We start from the raw sequence: 20,846 nt of genomic DNA, 5'->3' as shown, positions 1-20,846 counted from the left end.
GTGGGCCTGTGCTGCCCTGCACGCAGAAATGCAGCCTCCTGCTTGCACACGCATGCACTCACATGCACGCGCCCAGAGCTCCGCGTGCATCAAGTGCACACGTGTTTGCACATGCACCCCACGTAAACACCTCTGCACCAACGCAGCCAGCCACGTGCGTGCAGGGAGGGGTGCAATGACACTCCCGTTTGCATGGGCACACGCACCTGTGAGCACCCACCTCCCACGAGAGCACTTCCCCTTCCCAAAACTCCATGTGCACGAGCCCCCTGTGTGCATGCGCACGCCCGGTGTGTTTGCACGCCCCCGTGAACGCTCACGCATGTGACCCCATGGGCACACACACATGCCTGCACCCATGTGCACGCACAACCTGCCCGTGTGGCACACCCCCAGTTAGGGACCAAGCCCTGCACACCATGCAGCACACACGTATGGCCTTGCACACCCGCATGCATCCTTGCACCAACACCCTCTGGGTCCCAGCAGCACTGTCATGTCCCCAGCTCCCCATGGCTCCCAACAACACCATGGTGTCCCCACAGACTGTCAAGTGTCTCCAGTGAGGGCCCTCCCGAGGAATGCGACATGGGACATCAACGCTGGCAATGGGACACAGGACACACGCACCCTGGGGACTGGACATGGGATGCACCACCTGGCCATGGGACAAGGGATGCTCCAACCTGGCCTGGGACACAGAATGCTCCACCACGGGAATGGGACATGGGACACACTGGATCTGGGCATGGGATGTGGCACCCGGATGCGCGGGAGCCCCCGAGGATGCAGCGGGGCACAGGGAGAGGCGCTTCCTGCTGCGGCTGTTTGCGGGCGCTGGCGCCGCTCTGCACTGGGGCCTCCCCCGGGTGGCAGGAAGCGGCGGCGCTTCCTCCCTGCGCTGCACGCCCTGCGCCAGCTTGCATGGGGCATGGGCCTGCAGCGGGGTTTGGGGTTGCACAGATGGTCTCGGGTTGCATGGTGGGGTTGCAGTGGAGTTTGGGGTTGCATTGGAGCCTGGGGTTGCGTGGGTGCAGGATGCACTGGGGTGTGGGGCGCAGAGCTGCATGGGGTTGCATTGGGGTGCACAAGGGGTGCATTTGGAGCACTGCTTGCATTGGTGCACGTGGTTGTGTGCGGCCTAGCTGTGTGGGGTTGCACTGGGACACGGAACGGCACGATCAGCACAGTGCACACTTTACACACGCATTGGTGCATGTGGCTGCGTGGGCGGTGGGGTTGCACTGGGACCCAGGGGTGCATGCAGAGCCCGGCAATGTGCTCAACATGCTCCTTGCAGCAGTGCGGGCATTGCAGCGGGGCGCAGTGGCAACACGGGGGTGCATTTTGTGGGTGCAGATGGGGGGAGCAGCCCGCAATGACCTGGCACGGTGCAACCCGCAGCGGGCACCGGAGCCGCCGATGAGTCATGGCGAGCGCCGCGCGGCCCCGGTGCCGCCGCTGCCTGCGTGGGAGGTTCACGTGTTACTGCCCGGCCGTGGGGAGGACACACATGCGGCCGCAGCAGCGTTGGGACGTCAGCTGCAGGGGGGCTGCAGCCACGTCGGCCACCCCCAGCGCCATCCTGAGAGGCCACCAAGCCCCACCAGAATTCGGGTGGCCCTGTGCAGTCACTCTGCCTCCCAGGGTGGACGTGCAAGCGTGCCGAGAGCATGCGCGTGCAAGCATGTCAAGAGCATGCATGTGCAAGCCTATGGAGAGCATGCACGGGCAAGTCAAGAGCATGCGCGTGCAAGCATGTCAAGAGCATGCACATGCAAGCCTATGGAGAGCATGCATGGGCAAGTCAAGAGCATGCGCATGCAAGCATGTCAAGCGCATGCATGTGCAACTGTGTGGAGAGCATGCATGGGCATGTTAAGAGCCTGCGCGTGCACGCATGTCAAGAGCACGCATGTGCAAGCGCATTAAGAGCATGTGTGCTGCACTGACAGCACGTTAAGAGCATGTGTGCACAAGTGCGTCAAGATCATGTGTGTGCAAGCATGTCAAGAGCACGTGTACAACTATGTTGAGAGCATGTATGTGCAAGCTTGTCAGAAGCATGCGTGTGCAAACACATTAAGAGCATGCGTGTGCAAGCATGTTAAGAGCATGTGTGTGCAAGCATGTCAAGAGCATGCATGTGCAACTGTGTGGAGAGCATGCATGGGCATGTTAAGAGCATGTGCATGCAAGCATGTCGAGCATGCATGTGCAAGTGTGTTAAAAGCATGCGTGTGCCACACTGACAGCATACATGCAAAGCACGTCAAAAGCATGTGTGCACAAGCGCCTCAAGATCATGCGTGTGAAAGCATGTTGCAAGCATGTGTGTGTGCAAGCACGTCAAGAGCACGTGTACAACTATGTTGAGAGCATGTATGTGCAAGCATGTCAGAAGCATGCGTGTGCGAACACATTAAGAGCATGCGTGTGCAAGCATGTTAAGAACATGCGTGTGGAAGAATGTCAAGAGCATGCGCGCATGTGCATGCAAGCATATCAAGAGCATATGCACACGTATGGAGAGCATGCCTGTGCAGGCACATCAAGAACATGCGTGTGCAAGTGTGTCAAGAGCATGTGTGTGCAAAAATGTCAAGAGAGTGTGGGTGCAAGCACATCTAGAACAAGACACCCTGCCAGGACATTGCACCCGCCACATGCTGCCAAGGGCCAGCAGTTCCCTGTTGCCCAGCCAGCCCTTTCCTGGGCCTTGTGGTGCCCATGGTGTCCGGAGCTGCTTCGGGGCTGCAGAATCTTGGAGGCAGCAGTGGGAAGCAGGAGCAGAGTTGTTGGGGGCAGCGGGGAGGGAATGGAGGTGCCGGGGCCTGGATCGAGCCCAAGCTCGGAGGTCCTAAATCAGGGCCCACAAACAGCCTGAGCCCTGACCCCCCTTCGGCAGCACTAATGTGGCGGGGTGGCTCATCTGCATCACCTTGCACACTTCACCTTGCACGTCTTGAACACCTTGCATGTCTTGCACACTCTTCTTTGCACGCCTTGCACAGATTGCACACCTTGCATATGCTGCCTTGCATGCCTCACACATGTCACCATGTGTGCCTCATCTTGCACCTCGCCTCGCCTTGCACACCATGGGCACCTTGCACACTGCCCTCACACTCCTTGCACGCCTTGTACACCTCTCCTTGCACACCTCGCGTTTCACATGCCTTGCTTTGCATGTCTCGCACGTGTCACATGCTTTGCACACATTGTCTCACATCTCTCATGCTTTGCACGCCTTTGACTGTCTCGCCCACCGTGCGCACTTTTTCCTGCACACCCGGTTCACCTTGCACACCTCACCTCACATGCCATGCTTCTCACACACCTTGCATGCTTTGCTTTGCAGACCTTGCGTGCCTCACTCGCTCTGTGTGCGTTGCTCACCTCGCCTTGCACACCATGGGCACCTTGCACACTGCGCTCACACTCCTTGCACGCCTTGTACACCTCTCCTTGCACACCTCGCGTTTCACATGCCTTGCATGTCTCACGTCACACGCTTTGCACACATTGTCTCCCATCTCTCATGCTTTGCACGCCTTTGACTGTCTCGCCCACCGTGCACACTTTTCCCTGCACACCCCACCTTGCACACCTGGTTCACCTTGCACACCTCACCTCACACGCCATGCTTCTCACTCACCTTGCATGCTTTGCTTTGCAGACCTTGTGTGCCTCACTCGCTCTGTGTGCCCTGCTCGCCTCGCCTTGCACACCAGGTCTTGCACACCTCTCCTCGTGCTTACCTTGCATGCCTTGGCTTGCACGCTGGACCTTGCACACCTTTCCTTGTGCTCCTCTTGCACGCCTGGCCTTGCACACCTCACCTTGCACTCTTTGCACATATTGCACACCTCGTACTGAGGCTTTCCTGCCCGCATCCTGACGCGCCCACATGGAGCCAGTGCGGTGGCAGCTTGGACGTACGAAATTTATTAGGAAAACCCAACTTGGACGACACCGGAGCGAAAACACCGGCGTTCCTCCTGGGAAAAGGGACACCCGGCGAGCACGGAGAGGGGACAGAGAAGCTAGGGCAGGTGGGCGCATCCCTCCCCGCACCCCGCGCGCTGGACGGTGTCTTAGGGCAGACATATAGGGCAACGGGTGAGTAAGACGCACCTGCAGCCCGATGCCAAAGTGACCTCAGGGCCGGCTCCGGCACCACCGCGGCATCCCGGGAAAGCCGGATCTGCTCCGGAGGAGGCGGGTGCCTGGGGAGGGGTCCACCGGTTTGGGGGGCTTCACTGGCTTTTTCCTATGGGGATTTTGGGGGTTTCTGCCTTGCAGACCTGCCGCGCTCTTGCAGACCAAGCTGCCCCGCGCGCCCGGGCTCGCGCCGAGCAGCTCCCTAAAGGCAACTCAGAGTAGGTAAGGCAAAATGCATACGGTTTGGGTTTCCTTTCCCCGGCGGGGATCTCGGCTCCTGTGGGTCGCACACGTGCATGTGTGCGTGCTGGGATGAGGCTTCGAGAGGGAAAGGAGAGCGGGAGCAGTGGCCTCTCTGCAGCCTGGATCCTGGAGGACGAGCCAGGAGCCTGCCTGGCCACTTTGATAGACCCACGGCCACCAGCCCTCTTCCTCCATTGCCATAAATGCAGCTGCACTGAGATGCTGGCAGGACCTCGTTGAGACCCACAGGATCTCAGGAGACTTTGGATGAGGCCACGCAGACCCGTGGTTTCAGATGGTGCCTCTCAAGAGGCTCAAGGAAGCCTCTGGGACAGCTTGCTGGGATGCCCTCGGCATAGCCTGAGGGCCAGAGGGACTGCGGGTGGCCATTGGGGTCCATACATGCAGGTTGGTAGGGCTGGAGGGACCATGAGTGGCTGGTGGGGTCCATATGTGGTGGTTGGTGGGGCTGGAGGGACCACAGGACAACATCTGGGGCCCATGCATAGAGGTTGGACAGACCATGGGTGGCCAGTGGGTTCCATACATGGAGGTTGGTGGGGCTGGAGGGATCATGAGTGGCTGGTGGGGTTCATGCATGGAGGTTGGTGGGGCTGGACGGACCACAGGTGACCATCTGGGATCCATTCATGAAGGATGGAGGGACTATGGGTGGCCAGAGGGGTCCATGCATAGAGGTTGGTGGGCCTGGAGGAACAACAGGTGACCATCTGGGGTTCATGCATGAAGTTTGATGGGGCTAGAGGGACCATGGGCAGACACGGGGGTCCATACATGGATATTGATGGGGCTGGAGGAACAATGGGTAACCATCCGGGGTTCATGCATGGAGGCTGGTGAGGTGGAGGATCCACAGGTGGCCGTGGGGATTCATATGTGAGATTGGTGAGGCTGGAGGGACCATGGGCAACTGTTAGGTTCCATACATGGAGACCGGTGGGATCAGAGGTGACCACCTGGGGTTCATGCATGGAGGTTGGTTGGGCTGGAGGAACACAGGAAGCCATCAGGGACCATGCATGGTGGTCGGTGGGGCTGGAGGGACCATGGGCAGCTGATGGGGTCCATGCACGGTGGTCAGTAGGGCTGCAGGCAGCCATCAGGGTATATATGCATGGTGTTCGGTGGGGCTGGAGTGATACAAGCAGCTGGCAGGGCCCATACATGGTGATCAAGGGGGCCAGAGGTGGCTGTGGGACCCCCACACAGTGGGCAGTAACGCTGGAGGGATATGAGCGGTTCGTGGGGTCCATGCACAACCATCAGGAGGGCCGGAGGAACTGTGGGTGGCCAGCAAGGTCTATCCATGGTGATCAGTGGGGCTGGCAGGACCATGCGTGACCAGCAGGGTCCATGTCTGGTGGCTGGGACGCTGGTGGAAGCATGGGGAGCTGGTGGGATTCCTGCATGGTGGTCAATAGGGCTAGAGGGATATTAGTGGCTGGTGGCATCTGTGTTTGGCAGTCAGTGGGGCTACAGGAGCTGTGGGTGGCTGGTGGTCTATGCACAATGGTCAGTAGGGCCACAGGGGCCTTGGGCAAACACTGGGGACAAGGCATGGTGGTCAGTAGGGCTGGAGGGATCGCAGTCTTCCCTCAGGGTCTAGGCATGGAGGTCAGTAGGGCTGGAAGGATGCCAGACAGCCCGTGGGGCCATGCATGGAGGTTGGTGGGGTTGAAGGACCACGGGTGGCCAGTGGAGTCCATGCATGGAGGTTTGTGGGGTGGGAGGACCACGGATGGCCAGTGGGGTCCATGCATGGTTGGTGGGGCTGGTGGGACTGGATGGCCATTGGACTCCATGCATGGGGGGCTGATGGGGCTGGAGGGACCATGGCAGGTAGTGGGTTCCATGCATGGAGGTCAGTGGGGCTGGAGGAACTGGATGGGTATTGGGGTCCATGCATGGAGGTTTGAGGGGCTGAAGGGACCATGGGTGGCCAGTGGGGCCCATGCATGGGGGTCGGTGGGGCTGGTAGGACCAGATGGCCCTTGGACTCCATGCATGGAGGTCAGTGGGGCTGGAAGGAGTGGGTGGGGATTGGGGTCCATGCATGGAGGCTGATGGGGCTGGAGGGACCATGGGTGGTCAGTGGGGTCCATGCATGGAGGTCAGTGGGCCTGGAGGGACTGGATGGGGATTGGGGTCCATGTATGGAGGCTGGTGATGCTGAAGGGACCGCGGGTGGCCGGAGTGGGGTCTGTGCCTGACCCTCGGTGGAGCAGGAGATGCCGGGAAGCCGCTCGGGAGGCTGGGGGATGCTCTGATGGTCGGTGGGGACATGGCAGGAATCGGACTCAATGCGGAGCCCAGACGGAGCCACAGGGAGCTCAGGAGCCAGCCGGGGGCCCCAGGGCCACACATTGCCCCATGGCACGTGGGGCAGCGCAGGGACCCTGTGCAGCCCCCCCCCCCCCCCCCCCCCTCCCCCCCCCCCCCCCCCCCCCCCTCCCCCCCCACGTGTGGCCGCTTGGGGACAAGGCCGGTGACGGCCGCCTCCGTGGTGGCCTCGTGCCGGGTGCCCTCTTGTGTCCTGTGGCTCATCCCGCTCCTGGCTCCCGTCTTCCTCTGCCCCGTCACCTTCCTCGCTGCGTCAATGCCGCAACTCGTCCCCAGACCCTCCAAGGCCACCGTGGGGCTTTGGTGCCCCCCAATTCCAGACGTTTCCAAGGCCTCCCCCCAGGCACTGGCAGCAACGGAGCCCCGCGTGGGACCTCTGGCACCGGCAGCCTTAAGGCAGCTTAAAACACATATCCCCCACCTTAACCCCCCGCCTCCGGTGTGTCCCCAGGAGGAGCTGGATGCTCAGCGCGATCCCAAGAAGTCCGGAAAGAGCCACCAGCGGCGGGTGCAGGAGACACCTGGATAATTCTGCCCCGGGGCCGGAGTAGGGGGGACGCGGCGACCTGGCCGGGGGGGCGAGAGGGGATTCGCCCTATAAATAAGAAGGTCCCAAAAGGCAGCAGCTCCCGGCGCAGGAGGAGGAGCTGGGGGGATGCGTCGGGCTCCGGGCCGGCCCCCCGCCGCGGCCGCCCTCACGCGGCCCCCGATTCCGGGAGCCCCTCGGCGTCCAGGCAGCCGTTGAGCTGGGCCCCCGGGGCGCCCAGGGCCTGCGGGTCGTACTCCTCGTCCAGGAAGTCCAGGGAGTTGTTGCTGGGCAGCCCCCGGATGGTGAATTTGTGGGACACCTTGGTCCACTGCTCCCGGTTGCTGGCCACCCTCTCGTAGAGCTCTGACGCCTTGGGGAAGAGCTCCTGCAGCAGCCTGCGGGATGGGCGGCCCTGAGCCCCATGGGAGCGGGACAGGGGGGACAGGGCCACGTACCCACCCCTTGCACCCATGGCGTTGCAGGACCCATGCTGCTGCAGCACGCCTTGCACCCATGGTGTTGCAGCACTCATGCTGCTGCAGCTTCCCTTGCACCCGTGCTTTGCAGCATCCCTTGCACCCATGCTGTTGCAGGATCCATGCCTCTATAGCACCACTTGCACCCATGCTGTTGCAGCACTCATGCTGCTGCAGCTTCCCTTGCACCCGTGCTTTGCAGCATCCCTTGCACCCATGCTGTTGTAGCACTCATGCTTCTGCAGCTTCCCTTGCACCCATGCTTTGCAGCATCCCTTGCACCCATACTGTTGCAGCACACATGCTTCTGCAGCTTCCCTTGCACCCATGCTTTGCAGCATCCCTTGCACCCGTTGTGTTGCTGCACCCATGCTGCTGAGTTACCCCTTGCACCCATGCTCCTGCAGCACCCATGGTGTTGCAGCACTCATGCTTCTGCAGCTTCCCTTGCACCCATGCTGTTGCAGCACACATGCTGCTGAATTACCCCTTGCACCCATGCTCCTGCAGCACCCATGCCTCTATAGCACCCCTTGCACCCATGCTGTTGCAGCACTCATGGTGCTGCAGCTTCCCTTGCACCCGTGCTTTGCGGCATCCCTTGCACCCATTGTGTTGCAGCACCCATGCTGCTGCAGCTTCCCCTGCACCCACGTAGCCACAGCACCCATGTGGTTGCAGCATCCCTTGCATGCACACTGCTGCAGAAACCTGCGCTGCTGCAGCACCCGTGCGGCTCCTGCACCCCTGCAGCTGCAGCATCCCTTGCACCGAGGCATGAGGGAGCCGTGCTGGAGGGAGCTGCTGTGAGAGGACGCAGGGCACTCACTTGTAGATGGGCATGGCGATGTGCTCCATGAAGCTGATCTGCAGCTCGGGGATGTAGGCTTTCTCCCGGTCCATCATCTCCAGTGGGCGGTTGCCCATGGCCTTCTCCTGCGGTGCCAGCACATCGGAACTCAGCACATCCCAAGGTCGCCCGTCCCCTCTGCATGCTGGGGATGCCCTGAGCCCAAGGCAGCACCTACCAGATCTCCCTGGGAGAAGAACTCCTTGTAGATGAGCTCCTAAAGGGGAGAAGGTTGTCAGCGCTGGGGGCTGCTGGCCCCATCCCACCATGGGGACATGCAGATCCCACCCAGGGCTGCCCATGGGCATGATGCACTGCACAGTGCTCACCGCGATCTTCCTGGTGGTCTTCCAGCCCTTGGTCTGGTCCGAGAGGTCGCAGGACGTCATGAGCAGGCAGAGGAGCAGGCTGTGGTGCTGCTTGTTCTTGGGGTCGTAGCCAACTGCCGAGCAAGAAGAGGGGACCCTTGGGCTGGGGGAAAGGGGTCCCACAGCCCGTTCTGCCCCTAGCCACCTGCACAAGGGCTTTGGGGACGGCTGGGACCTGCCGTGCCACCTCGCAGCCCCAAGGCCAGTGTCCATGGGGACAGCGGGGACCCGAAGGTGGTGATGATGCCTGCTGCACCCTTTGGCCCTCCTCGATGCCCGGCTTCACCTTCTGCCATTTTCTGGAGATCCTTGAAGATGCGCAGGTGGTGGGCCAGGTCCGTGGCCAGGATGATGTCCCTCATGAGGTCCAGCATGCGCTGGTAGTCCTGCAAGGGCAGACAGCGTGGCCGGCGTCACCAGATCAGCACCCCTGGAGCCCACTGCAGTGTGAACAGTGACAAGCGGGGCCACCGCTGCACCCATGTCCCCAGTGGGGTCAATATGGGGACCCTGCACTGACAGCAGTGATGTGCACACCGGGGCAAACCAATCAGGAGCACACCAGGCTTTTGCACGTTGTCGCAGGATGCACGGGTGATGCAGTGGGAAGTGGGGGTGCCCAGGAGGGGACATGCCATGCACATGTCTCCAGACAGCTCAGCGGGGATGCTGGAAGCCGCCCCGTGCTGGTGGCCCACGCACCTTGCGAGAGAAGTGGTCGAAGATGTTGCAGCCCTGGCTGTTGAGGATGGCGATGGCCTGGGCGAAGTGGTGCCTCTGCGGGAGAAGCAGGGCTATGGGAGCCGGCAGCAGCACGGGATGCGGTCGGAGTCCCCCGGCACTGCCACCTGCCCGGCCATGGAAAACTGGGAAAGGAGGGTCCCCTCCTGTCCTCACCTCCATGACGGAGCCCTCTGAGCTGTACAGTGCCGCCAGGACGGACTTCTGCAAGAAAGAGCAACCGGGATCAGTACATGGATTGGTCCCCACATCCACCTTGCCCAGAGGGATGTCTGTCCCGGGTGACTCGTCCTCTGGCCTCTCAGTGTCCCTCCTTGTGTCCGTCGCTCACCGAAGCCACCTGGAAGGAGTTGTTGGTGCCTCTGTGGTCCAGGTCGTGGCACATGCAGGAGATGAACAGGGCAAAGATCTCGATGTCCCTGGTGGGGAGAGAGGTCTGGGCAAAGCGGGCAAGAGGACAGTCTGGGCTGCGGATGAGGACAGGCAGGGTCTTACTCCAGGTAGTTGACCAGCTCGAGGTTCTTGTAGAGCAGGTAGCAGAAGTGGGAGACGGAGAAGGCGTGCATCCAGTTGTGGTACGGCGGGTCCCGGTAGCCCTTCTTCACCATCAGGCAGAACCTGGGCATGTGCAGGTGAGGAGGGCACCCAGGGACATGTCCCCTCGATGTCCCTGACCCCTGTCCAGCCACAAGTCCATGCACATGGTCGCTGAGCGCTGCTCCATGGACATCAGTGCACGACTCAGATATTCGGGGAAAACTAAGGCACAGGGCAAGGGGGCATGCCCAAGGAAGGGGACATGGATGTCCTGATCCGCTCCTGTGCCACCAGCTAGTGCCTTGGGGACATATCCCATGAAGAGCAACCCAACCATGCCACAAGGGACCAAGACCTTGGCCTGGCCTGGAGACCCACCGGGTGAGTGTCTGGCGGTCCATCTTGTAGGTGTTGATGAAGTTCATGTCCTGCAGCATGCTCAGGATGGCCTGCGGAGGGGACAGCACGTGTGGTGGTGACAGCTCAAGGGCCAAGGGCCCCCTGTGTCTCTTCCCAGCCAGCAGGAAGGTGCCCCAGCCGTGGCAGCCAGTCCTGCTGCTGCAGATGCCCCATGTTGGGATGGGTGACATGACCAAGGGCACACGTGGGGCTGCAACGGAGCTGGGATCCCCTCCTTGCCCAGCCCTGGGCCACCAGCGCTCACCATAGAGGTGTCGTCCTCGGGCAGTGAGCGCGGCGTGTAGGTGAAGCTGGCGAAGTTGGGGTCGATGGTCGACACGGGCTGGATGCCCTCACTGAGCAGTTTGGTGTATTCATCGTCTGAGACCTGCGGGATGGGGTGAGAGCCATCACCAGCAGCCCGCAGAGCTGCTCCTGGGTCATTTCAGGCCCTAAATCCCTCCCTTGGAGTTCTGGATGGTTCAAGGCTGATTCAAAGAGTTTGATCACTTGGTGTCCACCTGCATCCCTTGAGATGCCCCCATCCCCAGGCTAGAGTGGGATCCAGCTCGCCAGCTCCTGCAGGAGCCACTTGCCCGCCCAGCCAGGTCCCAGACCTTGTCCCGGTGCCGGTCCTGGCCTACTGTGGTGGCTCACCTTCATGTGGTACATCATCATCTCGTTGGCCAGGTGGCTGCGGTACTGCGCCTCGTTCACCTTCTTGTAGAGCAAGGACTGCGGAGTGGGAGCAAGGTGAGAGCATGGCCAGATGTGGGGCTGGCCCTCTGGATCTCCAGGATGGAGATGGGCTGTCCTCTCCCCATCACCCAGCATGGAGACAAGCTCTCCTCTCCCCATTGCACAGGATGGAGCTGGGTTCTCTTCTCCCCATCACCAGCCTGGGATGGAGATAGGCTCTCCTCTCCATATTGCCCATCCAGGTAGGACCATCATGGAGCTGAGGTGTCCCCAACACTTACATGGGCAATGCTGATGCCACAGTAGATGGAGAAGGCGGTGGCCAGATCCTCGTCGAACTTGCTGAACCAGGGCCCATTGATCTTGTTGACCAACTCCGCAACACCAATGACCTCTGGGAGCAGAGTGGGACAGTCAGAGGGGCCACCAACACCTCATGCAGGGACATGGGGGTGACCGAATGCCACCCTGGCCCTATCTCACCCTGATTCTCGTTCTTAATGGGGAAGCAGAGGATGTTCCTGGTGCGGAAGCCGGTGCTGTCATCCACGCCGCGGTAGAAGAGTGGGTGAGAATAGGCATCCTTGATGTTAAGGATCTTACCAGTGGTTGCCACATGCCCAGCAATGCCCTGGTCTGCAGGGATGCGGATCTCGTAGCTCTGCAGGCCAAGGGGGACACCAGGCTCAGAGCGGCCCCAAACACCCAGTGTCCCCATCGCCATTTGTGCCCAGCTCACCTCGTCGTCTACCACGCCACCATCAAACACCTTGGCCACGAGCTCGTGGCTGAGCCGGTCCAGCAGGAACACGGAGCATCTGCAAGAGAGGCCACGGTTAGTCACATCACGCATCATCCAGACCCCTCGTCCCACCGCTGCCCCTGGGGCAGCCGCTCACATCTCGGCGTTGCTGAGGTTCCGGGCTTCCGTGATGATCTCCTGGAGCAGAACGGACACGTCGTCTGTGGCGGGGAGAAGAGTCGTCAGCAGCCTGGCCTGCACGTGCTGCTCTCAGAGCTCGTGCATGTGCACGTGTGCATGCTTGTGCTACCGCATGTGTGCAGCAAAAGATGCAATGCAACACTGCGCTTGTGCATGCAGGGCACAGTGCACCTGTGTGTGCATGTGTGCAATAGCATGTGAGCATGCACACACATGTTTCTGCATGCATGCAGTGCATGCAAGCAGTGTGTATGCATGCAGCTGTCCCCAAGTGCATGCAAGGCTGTGTGCAGACATGCACAGGAGTGCGTGCAGAGCCGTGCATGAGGGCTCTGCACCTTTATGTGCATGTGTGTGTGCACGTTCTCCCTCCCCTGAGCAGCCCCCGAGATCAAGTTCCTCCCAGGCTGGAGGATCTTGCCCCATGATGGCCCAAGAGGCAGCAGGGACCAAGCCACCTACCCAAGTGCGTGAACAGGTTCTTTGCCACCTGCAGCAGGGCCTGGGGTGACAGAGGGGACACTGTTAGCAATAAGCATGGACAGGAACTCAAGAGGTCCAGAGCGGGACAGGCAGGATGGGAGAGTCCAAGCCTGGGCACCCAAAGCCAGCAACTGGCCCAGGGACCCCGGTGTCCGGGCACCACATGCCCACCCTCCTTGCTGCTCGGAGGATGGGGATAATGCAGGGGAGTTGAGGGGACCTGGACCTGAGGTGACATCCCCACCACTGCCACTGCTCTCATGGGTGCCCGACATGGCAAAACCGCTCTTCTCTCACCTGGCACTCACACTTGAGCTTCTGCTCCTTCTGGAAGGCCAAGGTGCTGGTGAGCACCGTGGAGGTGTAGCAGAAGCAGTGCTGGATCTTGTGCTCGTCCGCATCCGTGTAGCTGCAGGGAGAGAGACAGGGCTGAGACATGTCCCGCGGAGCCCCGGGGCCGGACCCCGTGTGTCCCCCGCTCACCTCTCACCGCCCAGCTTGTTGAAGGCGCAGGCCAGAGCCACCACCTGAGCAGTGGCACGGCTGCTGACGGGGACGCAGAGCATGGAGGTGACCTCGAAGCCCAGCATGTTGTTCAGCTGCTTGTGCTCCTCCTGCAAGAGGGGAGAAGGGTGAGTGGGGCCATGGGACACCAGGAGCATGAGGTGCTGGGGCTGTGGGGTGCCTGGGTGGTGGGTACCAAAGCCATGGGGTGCCAGGGCTGTTGGGAACTAGGTCCATGGGGTGCTGGGGCTGTGGGATGTTGGGGTCATGGCGTGCTGGGGCCATGGGGTGTTGGGTATGTTGGGCACTGGGGCCATGGGCCATGGGCCACTGGGACAGTGGGTGCTGGGGCCATGGGCCACTGAGGCTACTGGGTGCTGCAGCAGTGGGGCCGTGGAGCGCTGGCACCATCAGGTACTGAGGCCATGGGGTGCTGGGGCTATTGGGTACTGCTGCAGTGGGGTTCCAAGGCCATGGGATGTTGGGGTCATGGGGTGCTGCGGCCATTGGGCACTGGGGCCATAGGGCAGTGGGGATACGGGGTGCTGGGACTCTATGGTGTTGGGGTCATGGGGTGCCAGGAGCAGAGTGGGCTGTTCTGGCCAGGAAGATGGGGTTCAGGGCCAGGCATGGGGACAGCAGGGACACTGGGGGCATTCAGCCCTGCTCTACCACCAGGGCTGGCAGCTCCCAAGTTGGGAATCCTCCAGCTGTGGATAAAGCACTGTGGGACGGTGGCCCCATGTCCCTGACAGAGGAGGGACAAAGGACCATGCAGGGCAGTGGCACGGGGCGCGGGCACCCACCACGCTGATGTCCTTCAGGGTGATGGGCTTCTTGTCCTCCACCACCTGCCCCAGGCGCCCGAAGGTGAGCTGCGGGCACAGAGGAGACGGTGATGGGCCCTGTCCCTGGTGTGCCCTCAGGTGCCCAGCACATGTGGGTCCCATCCCCAGCGTGCTGTCCCCCGTGCCCAACTCTCCCCATCGCTCCACTCGCTTACAGAGAAGCTGATCTCCTCCTCGAGGACACGGTCGCCCACCACCTGGAAGAGAGGGCAGCGGGGGCCGTGAACATTGTTGCTGGTCCCCTCCAGCCGTGTGCACCCACCCCATCCCGTCCTGGTGTCCCACCTGGCAGAAGAGCTGGTGGTTGTCCTCCGAGACTAGCAGCAGGCAGCAGCACAGCGACTGGGTCTCCTGCTTCAGCTGCAGAGAGGTGCCATCATGAGCCCACCCTCGGGGTCCTGCCCACCCTGTGCCTCCTGCCCTCCCATGCCCAGAGTTCCCTCCAGGCTGAATACGTTCACTCTGGAGACTACTGATGGGTAGGGCAAGGATGCTCACTAGCGTTACCCCTAGTTGAGTAGAGGATGCTAGGAAGCAAGAGGAGGGCCTCTGGGATGGTTCTGTTTCTTTCTCTGGGTTTGCAAGGCCAGAGGGAGGCTGTTAACTCTGGAGACTACTGATACCTACAGCAAAGCTGTTCGCTCTGGATGCTACCAATGGTTGTACAGTTGATTTTTGAGGGGGGGGTTCAGTAAAATGGAGATTCCAGGTGCCCTGCAGAGCAGCTCAGGCGATGCCCCAGGGTTGAGCAGAGCCGCGCTGGCTACTCACATAGTTGATGACCTTGAGCTGCAGCGAGGCGGCGTCCAGGTCGTAGAGCTCTCCTGCAGGAGGGCCAAGGGGGACAGTGAACATGGGGTCCCACCGGCACGGCCCTGCCCGGGTGCATGGGCACCGCGCTCACCGCACAGCTGCAGGATCTTGCAGTCCAGCTCGCTGTAGCTGCTGCTCGCCGCCTTCTCCGCCTTGGCCAGGGAGGTCTGGGAGGAGCTGGTGGAGAGGCTGACGCGGGGCCAGGGCTGCAGCTTCTGCAGCGCCTGCAGGCGCCGACAGGCCACCAGGGTCTGCAGGACACATGGTGTCAGTGATGGGGAGCAGCGGGCTCCCCCATGCCCTCCATGCGCATGTGCAGCACTCGGGGGACCGAGCATCACTCACGTGTCTCTCCAGAGCCCGCAGGTTCTGCTCGTCCGCATCACTCAAGGGACCACAGTGCACCTGAGGGGGGACCGTGGCATGAGGACCCAGGCGTCTGGGTCCTCTGTCCCCCTCCCCAGCACAGGGGGATGCTGAGCACCGTGCTGGGGTCCCCCAGGAGATGCCCATGGGGCCCTGCATGTGCCCCGCTCACCAGGATGACGCAGACAACGGCCCCGCTGTCCTTGTCCACCAGAGGCACGGCGAGCACTGCAAGACGAGGGAGCAGGGGCCACCGTGAGCTCCCCCGTGCATCATCACCCATCCGTCCATGCGGGCGCCCACCTTTCTTCCTCCCCCATCTGCCTGTGCACAAGCATCCAGCCACCCACCCCACCCAGACACTCACTTCTATGTGCTCTCACCCCATACCCATCCAGCCACCCATCCACCTGCCACATCTTATGTCCAACTGTCCCTTACCCCTCCAAGCATGCAATCGTTCACCCACCTATATGTCCCCCTCATAGCCCAAACACCCATCCATCCACCCATCTCTATGCAAGTCCATCCACCCATCCATCCAACCACCCACCTGTAGAATCATTATGGTTGGAAAAGACCTTCAAGATCATCAAGCCCAACCGTAAACCCATCAGCGCCATGCCTACTAAACCATGCCATCCATCCATCCACCCACCCTTCCATTCATCCATCCATCCATCCATCTACCTACCCGTTCATCTATCTACCCACCCACCCATCAATCCACCCATCCATCCATAGAATCACAGAATCATTATGGTTGGAATAGACATCAAGATCATCAAGCCCAACCATAAACCCATGCCTACTAAACCGTGCCATCTATCCACTCACCTATCCCTCCATCCCTCCACCCCTCCATCCATCCATCCATCCATCCATCCATCCATCCATCCATCCATCCATCCATCCGCCTATCTTCCCATCCACCCATCCACCCCTCCTTCCATCCATCCATTCATCCACCAACCCACCCAAAGAATCATAGAATCATTATGGTTGGAAAAGACCTTTAAGATCATCAAGCCCAACCATAAACCCATCCCCACCATGCCTGCTAAACCATGCCATCCATTCATCCACCCTTCCACCTCTTCTTCTATCCATCCACCCTTTCACCCCTCCATCCACGCATCCACCTACCCCCAAGCCCACCCATGCACGTGCCCATCTGCCCCGTAGTGCCACCTCTCTGCCCCTCATCCCAACGCTGCAGCAGCACCTACCTTGTGTGCCAGGGGCCAGGGGTGCTGCCAGGGAGCCCAGATGCTGCTCAGGGAGCTCGGCGGGGGGCAGCCCCCCACACTCCAGCCGCTTCTGCCTCCGCACTGCATCTCTGCAAGGAGAGGGGCTGGGACCACCTGAGAGGGCACATGGGTCCCCACGCACCCTGTGTGGCCCATACGCCCTATGCATGGGACCCCTGCACCGACGGCTGCTTTGGGGTGCGTGCAGTGTTGATCCTCAAGTGCAAGGTTGCTGGTGCCGATGCGGGGCCAGCGCCTGTGTGCACAGGGAGTGTTTGTGTGTGACTGCATGCATGCATGTGCATGCATGCATGCGTGTGTGCAAGCAGGGTGTGCATGAGCACCTGTGCTTGGGAATGTGTGCTGTGTGTGTGCATGTGTGTGCACGCATGCAAGAGCAAGAAGGCTGCGCAGGAGCACCTGTGCAGAGCATGCATTTGAGTGCGTGCATGTGTGCAGGCTGCACAGGAGCGCCTGTGCACAGCGTGCATTTGAATGCCTGCACACACGCATGGCCAGACACGATGTGTGGCACCACAGCCTTGTGCCGGGCCATCAAAGGGATGGCAAATGCCTTGTACGTCCCGAAGGTGGCTGCGATTTGCAGGCGTGCAAAGGGCTGATCGTCTTCCTTGCACTTGTACTTTCCTTTTTGCACACTTCTGTTTTTAAGCTGAATTCCCATAGCCTCCCAGCTGCCTGGGAACACTCACCTGAGCTTGCCATCGGGTGGCAGTTCGTGGGGGGGGTCGTCACACGTCAGCCGGCCCTCGCCTTCCAGCAGGTAGACGTAGACATGCTCCTGGGGGATGCAGCAGTTCAGACCCCGCTGCATCTCCCTGACACATGCGTGCTCCCTTGCAACCAGCATCTCTCTGCCCATGGGCACCAAGGGCTCACGCAAATGCTCCTGCACACACGCTTGCATTTACACCTACACAACATGTGCACATGCACACCTGCTGCACACGTACCTGCACACACTCTTGCACTCACACCTACCCAGCACATGCATGTGTACATGGAGCCCTGTGTGCACATTCTTGCCGACACCTGCTCCTACACACGCTCTTGTATTCACGCCTACACAAAATGTGCACATGGACACGCACACCTGCATGCACATGCACCTGCACACACACTTGCATTCACACCTACCCAGCACATGCATGTGCACATGGTCTCGTGTGCACGCTCTTGCACACACATGCGGCTGCACACACGCTTGCACTCACACCTACACATATGCATGTGCATATGCAGACCTGTGTGCACATGCTTACACACACAGACCTGCACACTCACCTATACAACAGATGCACATGCATGCACACACATGTACCTGCACATGCACAGTCACACCTACACAACACTCACACACAGATCTGCACATTCACCTGCATGCTCTTGCACACACGTGCACCTGCACTGACACCAACAAAACACATGCGCATGCATATCTGCACGTACCTACAGCCACGCACACAAATGCACGCACATCTGCATGCACACCTGCACACACACACCTATGCAACACGTGCACATGCATACACACCCGCATGCACATGTGCGCTCACACACCTATATACACTTGCACACCTGCTTGCACACATGTGCATGCACCAAAAGCATGGGTGATGCCTGTCCCAAGGCTCCTAAGGACCAGGCTGCCACCACAGAGCCACACACCATCCCTGTCCCCGTCCCCACTGTGGGGACATGCTGTGGCCTTGGGCAGCCACCAAGCTTGGGAGAGGCTGGAGCAGGAGAAGTGCTGGGGAACAGACGGCAGGAAGACCCGGCCACTGTGGCCATCCTGGGAACACATGGCCTAGGCCACCAGCGCTGCCACAGCAGTGGTGTCCCTTGGCAAGACCCTGGTGATGCTCATGGAAGCATGGGGTTGTTCGGGCCAGAGGCACCCCAGAATGTCCCTGCTCCAAGTCCTGGGTCGAATTAGGGCACCTCAGGCTCTGCGTTTGAACCCTGCAAGGATGGAGATCATTCTCTTCCACTGCTTGGTTCTCCTCAAGGAGGGGACGTTTCTCCTCATGTCCAGCTTGAGCTCCTCACATCCATTTGTGCCCGATGTTCCTCCCAGTCCTGCCATGCAGTGCAATGAGGGACTTGTGTCCCTTCTCAGTGTAGGTCGGGAAGGCTGCTGCTAGGTCTCCTCTTTCCCAGTCTCAGCAATGCCAGTTCTCCTCTGCTGCTTCTCCATGGCCTCATCTTGCACCCCAGGGACACCGGACGTCACCCAGAATGGGTCTTGCTTCACCTCTCGGCCATCACTTGCCACCAAGCAGTGGCCAGTTCCATGGATGAGCCCTCGGAGAGCGAGCGTCCCCTCTGTGCTTGCAGGGCCTTGCATGGAAGGCATCTCACATCGCGAGCTGCTCCTCTCCTCCTCTGCCTTCCCAGGTTTGCTTGGGCTTCCCAGCTCCTTGCAGCTCCGTGAAACGGGAGCGGCGGCGCCTGCTCCCAGCAAGCGCCCGCCAGCCCCGACCTCAGCGCGCCCCATGATCCCATTAAAGAAAAACACATCAAAGAGCACAAAACCCATCCAGGCAGGCCTGCAACAGGGACGAATTCTCCAGCATCCCGCTCGGAGGCGAGGCCAGCTGGAGCTCAACCCCAATATTAGACAGCGGAGAATCCCCACCACCGCCACCGTCCTCCCGCAGGGCTCCCGCCCAGGGCTGGGGGAGCAGGTGGGCGTCCCCCAAATCACCACGTACCGCTCGGGGCAGCAGGGCGAGCAGGGCATCGCGCAGGGCTTGGCGCAGGCCAGCGCCGTCCAGAGCCGCCCCCAGGCTCAGCAGCGCGTCCTGCGGGGACAGAGGATGCGACATCAGCGGGGAAACGGGCACGGAGCGTCCTCCCACCGGGGGGACCGGGATGCGGAATGAGGGGGGACCCAGGCTTGGCATTGCAGGGGGATCGGGACACAGGGGCTGCAAGGGGAAACTGAGGCAGGGATTCCCTGCCTGCTCCCCCCGGAAGCCGCAGGTCCTGCACTGGCCACGCCAGTGTGTGCACTAGCCACACCACTGCTATTGGCACAAGCCGTGATAGTACTGGCACTAGTCGCATCAGTATTGGCACTAGCCACACCAATGTCTGCACTAGTCACACTGCTGTCTGCACGAGCCATGCTGATGTCTGCACTAGACACACCAGTGCCCTCACTAGCCACCCCAACACACGCACTAGCCACCTCAGTGCTGGTACTAGCCACGCCAATACCTGCACTAGCCACATCTATGTCTGCAGTAACCATCCCAATGCCTGCCACTAGCCACCACTATACCTGCAGTAGCCACCATTATACCTGCAGTAACCACCCCAACTCCTGCACTAGCCACCCCAATGCCTGCACTAGCCACAGCAATGCCTGCACTAGCCATGCCAATGCCTGAATTATCCATCCCAACACCTGCACTAGCCACACCGGTGCCTGCACTAGCCATGCCAAAGCCTTCACTAGCCGCCCCCCACCTGCACTAGCCACCATCACATCTGCCCTAGCCACCCTAATGCCTGCACTAGCCATGCCAATGCCTCCACTAGCCATCCCCTACTTGCACTAGCCATGCCAATGCCTGCATTAACCATCCCAATGGCTACACTAGCCACCACCACACCTGCACTAGCCACCTCAGCGCCCGCACTAGCCACCCCAATGCCTGCACTCGCCATCCCCGCGCCAGCACTAGCCACTGCAGTGCAGCACAGCAGCAGCCTCCCTGCCCGCCGGGATGCTTGCCCATGTGCTCCCCATCGGCACCCGGGATTCCGGGAATTTGGGAATTCCCACCCGTTCTGCCCCGTTCCAGCGGCAGGAGCTCCCGCGAGCCGCGGCACTCGTGTCTCCCCGCGGAGGCCGCGCTGGGACAAGCCGCGAGCCTGCGGATCCTCACCGGGCGGCGGGAGAAATTCCTGCACGGCACCACCATAAATCACCCTCGGGGAGAGGATGAGCCCATCTTTTCCAAGCTCTCCAAGGACCGGAGTTCCCCCCGGGAAGCGGCGCCGGCTCTGTGGGCGGCAGAGGATGCGCGGCGCCGCCCCGCGGGAGTCTGACGGAGTCTGGGCATTTTAAGGGAATTTTGCCATCGTTCCAGTGGGGAAACATGGGAAAAATGAAGCCCTGTTCACACTGTTTCTCCCAGAGAACTGACTTGTCCGATGGCCACCTTGCAGTGTGATGCACGGCACCATTCCCAGAGGGAAAAGACTGGGAAATGAGCCTGATCTCAGGCTCCCTGGGAA

The 20,846-nt window shown here is 60.8% G+C and overlaps 1 protein-coding gene across 1 annotated transcript in view; it reads right to left on the bottom strand.

Annotated features, from left to right (window-relative positions):
• Window positions 1-7,446: 7,446 nt before the first annotated feature.
• Window positions 7,447-20,846, bottom strand: part of PDE2A (phosphodiesterase 2A) — a 42,932-nt gene continuing 29,532 nt past the window's right edge. The window contains exons 3-31 of the mRNA XM_088534072.1: window positions 19,313-19,402; window positions 17,288-17,376; window positions 16,554-16,663; window positions 15,497-15,552; window positions 15,304-15,363; window positions 15,050-15,209; window positions 14,917-14,969; window positions 14,431-14,505; window positions 14,301-14,342; window positions 14,104-14,172; window positions 13,277-13,407; window positions 13,091-13,202; window positions 12,773-12,812; window positions 12,267-12,330; window positions 12,107-12,185; window positions 11,851-12,028; window positions 11,649-11,761; window positions 11,326-11,403; window positions 10,934-11,056; window positions 10,648-10,718; window positions 10,228-10,350; window positions 10,064-10,151; window positions 9,889-9,936; window positions 9,694-9,768; window positions 9,278-9,377; window positions 8,953-9,065; window positions 8,802-8,840; window positions 8,603-8,709; window positions 7,447-7,692 (exon numbers count right to left, since the gene is read on the bottom strand). Of these exons, the coding sequence (XP_088390198.1) occupies window positions 7,464-7,692; window positions 8,603-8,709; window positions 8,802-8,840; window positions 8,953-9,065; window positions 9,278-9,377; window positions 9,694-9,768; window positions 9,889-9,936; window positions 10,064-10,151; window positions 10,228-10,350; window positions 10,648-10,718; window positions 10,934-11,056; window positions 11,326-11,403; window positions 11,649-11,761; window positions 11,851-12,028; window positions 12,107-12,185; window positions 12,267-12,330; window positions 12,773-12,812; window positions 13,091-13,202; window positions 13,277-13,407; window positions 14,104-14,172; window positions 14,301-14,342; window positions 14,431-14,505; window positions 14,917-14,969; window positions 15,050-15,209; window positions 15,304-15,363; window positions 15,497-15,552; window positions 16,554-16,663; window positions 17,288-17,376; window positions 19,313-19,402 (2,715 nt within the window). The 3' untranslated portion in view covers window positions 7,447-7,463. The remainder of the gene's footprint in view (window positions 7,693-8,602; window positions 8,710-8,801; window positions 8,841-8,952; window positions 9,066-9,277; window positions 9,378-9,693; window positions 9,769-9,888; window positions 9,937-10,063; window positions 10,152-10,227; window positions 10,351-10,647; window positions 10,719-10,933; window positions 11,057-11,325; window positions 11,404-11,648; window positions 11,762-11,850; window positions 12,029-12,106; window positions 12,186-12,266; window positions 12,331-12,772; window positions 12,813-13,090; window positions 13,203-13,276; window positions 13,408-14,103; window positions 14,173-14,300; window positions 14,343-14,430; window positions 14,506-14,916; window positions 14,970-15,049; window positions 15,210-15,303; window positions 15,364-15,496; window positions 15,553-16,553; window positions 16,664-17,287; window positions 17,377-19,312; window positions 19,403-20,846) is intronic.

The sequence above is a fragment of the Tinamus guttatus genome, unplaced genomic scaffold (genome assembly GCF_059628265.1).
Source record: "Tinamus guttatus ecotype Peru unplaced genomic scaffold, ASM5962826v1 Tinamus_guttatus_pri_ptg000533l, whole genome shotgun sequence".
Classification (NCBI taxonomy): domain Eukaryota; kingdom Metazoa; phylum Chordata; class Aves; order Tinamiformes; family Tinamidae; genus Tinamus; species Tinamus guttatus.
This window is presented reverse-complemented; position numbering and strand designations above follow the sequence as displayed.